Source organism: Lactuca serriola, chromosome 2 (genome assembly GCF_051521515.1).
Source record: "Lactuca serriola cultivar US96UC23 chromosome 2, Lser_US96UC23_V15, whole genome shotgun sequence".
NCBI classification, from domain to species: domain Eukaryota; kingdom Viridiplantae; phylum Streptophyta; class Magnoliopsida; order Asterales; family Asteraceae; genus Lactuca; species Lactuca serriola.
The window spans coordinates 191787472-191792043 of record NC_136409.1 but is presented as its reverse complement, the minus strand read 5'-3'; the positions used below and the strand labels follow the sequence as shown (position 1 = coordinate 191792043).

Below are 4572 nucleotides of genomic sequence, written 5' to 3'. Positions count from 1 at the left end.
TAGCTGATATATGTGCATCCCCAGCATGGCCTTTATCTGTTATTTTAAGTAAGCTGGTTATGGATTTTGGAATTTACTTATGAAGTCAAATTTGCAGTTTACCTTGTTGTCAGCAAGTCAAGAAATCATCCCACTTTTTTTTGTCCATTCTGTTTAAACCCTAGAAAACCACGCCCCCTCTTTATCAATAATTCCGTTTCCCATGCATATAAATGCTTCCACTTATTCTTCTCCCAAATCAGCAAAATCATTTTCAGTTTTTAATCATTTCTTCAAAATGAGCAAACCCAATTTTGTTTCTCTACTTCTTATTACAGCAGTATGCGTTCTTCTAGTTCTTCCACATTTTCATGGAGGATTGGCCATTGCTGCAGGCACCCAAGATGGATCAGAAAAGTGGGGGTATGTTCAAGTCAGACCCAGTAAGATTCAGCCATCTTTTTCTATAATTTTATATTACGTTTATGAGAATCTGCCTTTCTACATTTTCAAGATTGGATTTTTTTTCGGATTCTTGAGTTTAAAATTCTTGTTTGAAAAAACAGGAGCCCACATGTTCTGGTGGTACTACAAAAGTCCATATAGAACTCATCATCCAAACAAACCATGGCCCATTGTTCTTTGGTTACAAGGTGGACCTGTAAGTGCTTGTATTTTGATTTAATTTAATAAAAAATTATTTATTTTTCGGTTTGGAGATGTTTTACCATTGAAATGCAGGGTTCTTCTGGAGTTGGAATTGGAAACTTTCAAGAGATAGGGCCATTGGACACTTCCTTGAAACATAGAAACTCCACGTGGCTCAGAAAGGCAGATCTTTTATTTGTGGTATGAAACTTTTTATAAAAAATACCACTTATTTTTTTTCTTGAATTTCATTTCCGTTTTTTAATAAATTTGTGGGAATTTAGGATAATCCAGTTGGGAGTGGATACAGTTTCGTGGAGGATAAAGAGTTATTTGTGAAAACCGATGAAGAAGCTGGGCGTGATTTAACTAAATTGTTGATTAAACTTTTTAATAAAAATAAGAGCTTACAAAAAAGCCCTCTTTATATTGTGGCAGAGTCTTATGGAGGAAAATATGCAGTCACTCTTGGATTATCAGCTCTCAAAGCGATTAAAGCTGGGAAGTTAAAGCTCATTCTTGGAGGTATACATATATTAATTAATTCTGATCAATCTTCAAAGTGGTAACTAATTCCATTCAAACAAAACACAAATCAAATTGACATTATTCATGTGGGAATGTAGGAATTGCATTGGGAGATACTTGGATTTCACCGGTAGATTTTGTGGTGAGTAAAGTCGATACATGGTATCAATATCAAATTAATCTAACAAAAATTTGACTTTCTTTCTCAAAATCGAACTTTTGCTATTGAAATTCTTAGGATTCATGGGCTCCTCTTCTCAGAGATGTTTCAAGGATCAACAACAGTGGCTACAAGAAATCAAAGAGGTTCATTTGTGCAACTGTGTGAATCTTGGTGTTGTGTGTGTTTTTAAGTAGATGATCGATTGGAGTAGATTTTTTGATCTGACAAACCCTTTTCAGGGAATTAACAGTCTAGTTGAAACAATAAAGAAGCAAATAGCAAATGGGCAACTGAAAGAGGCAACTAAAACATGGAGTGATCTTGAACATGTGATCATGTCCAGCAGTAACGATGTTGTATGATCCTTTTCCTTCTTTTTTCTTTCTTTATTTCGTAATTATAGATAGAATCAAAATAAAAAATAAAAAATTGTTAATTTGATAGGATTTCTACAACTTCTTGTTGGATTCTGTGGAGAACAACGTGTCAACGACAGCAACAGCCGGATCATCAAGAAAAATGGCGACCAATAAATACTCAAGATATCTTGATTCTTTGAGGGTTTCTGCAGGCGGAGATGGTGATCTTGACACTTTAATGAATGGTGTCATTAAAAAGAAATTAAAAATCATCCCGAAAAATGTGAAGTGAGTTTTCAGTTTTCATTTTTTTGTGAAAAAAACTTTTCGATCTAAATTTTGTTGTGACAGATGGGGAGGTCAGGCAGATCCTGTTTTTGAGTATTTTGAAGGTGATTTCATGAGACCCAGGATTAAAGAGGTGAGTTTTTAAGGATTAAGATTATTAAATTGAGATGAGGTTTCAGTAATTTTCACTTATTATCATTTATATAGGTGGATGAACTTTTGAAAGCAGGAGTCAACGTAACTGTATATAGTGGTCAAGTAAGATATATATATATATATATATATATATATATATATATATATATATATATATATATATATATATATATATATATATATATATATATAATAATCATCATTAATGCATGATTGTACATTGTACAACCATGCAATGCATAAGCACAATCATTGGTACAAGTGGTGAAATTGTGATTGTTATAAATTGATCTGGTTTGTTGATTTTTAGCTTGATCTCATATGTTCAAACAAGGGAACTGAAGCATGGGTTGAGAAGCTCAAGTAAATTCACTTCTCTTTTTAGTCTTCTTATAGTTAAACTTACATGTATAACAAAAACATTTAATCATTAATTAAAAGTCAAGAATACCATTTTTTATCTTCACAAAAGAAGACTCGATCGAATCCTCTTTTTGTTCCTGAATATGGTTAAAAGAGCAAGTGTCACACAAAAGTTCAAACTACTGATAAAGACATATATGTAAGGAAAATATTGATAGATGCAAATTTGATTATTGTGATTTTACCTTGTTGCCCTTGTATGATTTGTTTGTGACAAAATCAGGTGGGACGGGTTAAAGAAATTTTTGAGCCTGGATAGAACTCCATTGTATTGTGGAGGTGACAAAATTACTAAAGGATTCACCAAGTCTTACAAGAATTTATACTTCTATTGGATTCTTAAAGCTGGCCATTTTGTAAGTTTTACACTTCTACACCAATACCCCCTTTCAATTTTCATAGGCAAAAAATACATGTCATTACTCGTGAACTCTATGCAAGAACTTATTGAAGTCCAAAGATAATAATTTTCGGCCAAAATTTCACAGTACAAGTTTACATTCTATAAAGTATAATACTCTAAAACGTTATGAATACATTGTTTGTAAAACCTTTTTTTTTATATATGTGAGTTTATATTAGCACTAATATTTCTTTAAAGCTGTATACATATATATTAAATCTTGTGGATTATTGTGATTTTCAGGTGCCTTTAGATCAGCCATGTGTCGCATTGGACATGGTGGGTAGAATCACTCAGTCTCCTGCAACAACCTAATAAATAACGAAAGATCTTAGGAGGAAACAAAGAATGACATTGAATAATAGGAGAATTTCATAATATATTAATCTTGAACTTTATATAACAAATTCGTGATGTTCATGATTAATTACTGCAATATGGTCTATGTCCACATAGTTAAGGCACAGTCAAATGCACATGAAAATATCATTTTTGGAAGAAGAAAAAATGCATGCTTTTATATTTTTGGGCATAATATGTATAAAATTAAAGTATAGGGACTAATTGTGATAAAAAAAAATCAGGGGGGGCCACAGCCCCCCCTAACCCTAATAAAGATCCGCCCTTGTTCCATTCCTTCCATATCATCCAGGCTCGTCCCAGATGACATTTGTGTTTTTTAAGGGCCCATTTTATTTTGTCGCCTTGGGCCCAAAATATGTTTGGGACGGCCCTAATATCATCCATATAGCGGTATACACGAGAGAAAGCCTCAATTTTTGCATCTTCTTGCTGCCATCACTCACATTGAGCATCTCCTTAAGATCATCACACGAAGAAGGCGGATGATAAAGAACTGATGACCATTTTCCATATCCACATGCCAGACGAAGTAATTAATCTTTAGTGGAATTCAGTTGATCCATGTAAACATGTTACAATTCCTGCTATCCCCATCAACAATCAAATGCTTAAGGTCTCTAACCGAGAATGTGCCTTCCCCATTGTCATTCCACAACCATCTGTCCAAAAGTTGTTAACTTTCTCTCCCTCTTCTAAGCTGTCTAGAACAGCTGTAACTCCACTTGTTACTAAAATTTGCCCAATGTTCATACGATCCATAATTAAACAATTTTTGTTTGTCTCCAAGGCATATAAATTCATACATAGTTCCTTCAAGAATACATCACCACACCAAGCATGTTTCCAAAAATGAGTTTTGTCACCCATAACATCCACCCTTTTAAACAGGTCGAGCAACGAAATCCCTATCACCCACCTCCAAATCAATTTGAGATATGCTTAACCACGTGCCAACGGATACCTATCTATCAATTTCAAATTATGAATAGATTTAATACAAGAGAACAAAAAAGAGTCATACCCTTTTATTAATCTCCACCACGACTTGACAAGAAGAACCAAGTTATAAGATTCGAAACATCCCACTCTTACACCACCCTTATCCTTCGGTTTTGTGACCACTTCCCAAGCAACCCAATTGATCTTCTTTTTATGTACACCACCTCCCCACAAAAACCGCCTTCTAATCCCTTCAAGAAGATTAATAACCTTCCTAGAAGCCCGACAGAGAGAAAAATTAAAAAAATAAAAAAAAATTGGAA

The 4572-nt window shown here is 33.8% G+C and overlaps 1 protein-coding gene across 1 annotated transcript; it reads left to right on the top strand.

Annotated features, from left to right (window-relative positions):
• Positions 1-89: 89 nt before the first annotated feature.
• LOC145087890 (serine carboxypeptidase-like 51) lies at positions 90-3383 on the top strand. Its single transcript, XM_079025993.1, has 13 exons — positions 90-422; positions 546-640; positions 721-828; positions 912-1152; positions 1254-1297; positions 1394-1461; positions 1569-1674; positions 1763-1965; positions 2029-2098; positions 2173-2223; positions 2432-2484; positions 2768-2900; positions 3191-3383. The coding sequence occupies exons 1-13, from the start codon at positions 203-205 to the stop codon at positions 3260-3262; spliced, it is 1464 nt and encodes a 487-aa protein (XP_078882119.1). The 5' UTR covers positions 90-202; the 3' UTR covers positions 3263-3383.
• The last annotated feature ends 1189 nt before the right edge of the window (positions 3384-4572 follow it).

Excerpts from the sequence above, each read along its gene's own strand:
- LOC145087890 (XM_079025993.1), top strand. The coding sequence starts at position 203 with ATGCATATAAATGCTTCCACTTATTCTTCTCCCAAATCAGCAAAATCA. Across the intron at positions 423-545 it reads GTATGTTCAAGTCAGACCCA|GAGCCCACATGTTCTGGTGG; the intron begins GTAAGATTCAGC and ends TTGAAAAAACAG. Across the intron at positions 829-911 it reads AGGCAGATCTTTTATTTGTG|GATAATCCAGTTGGGAGTGG; the intron begins GTATGAAACTTT and ends GTGGGAATTTAG.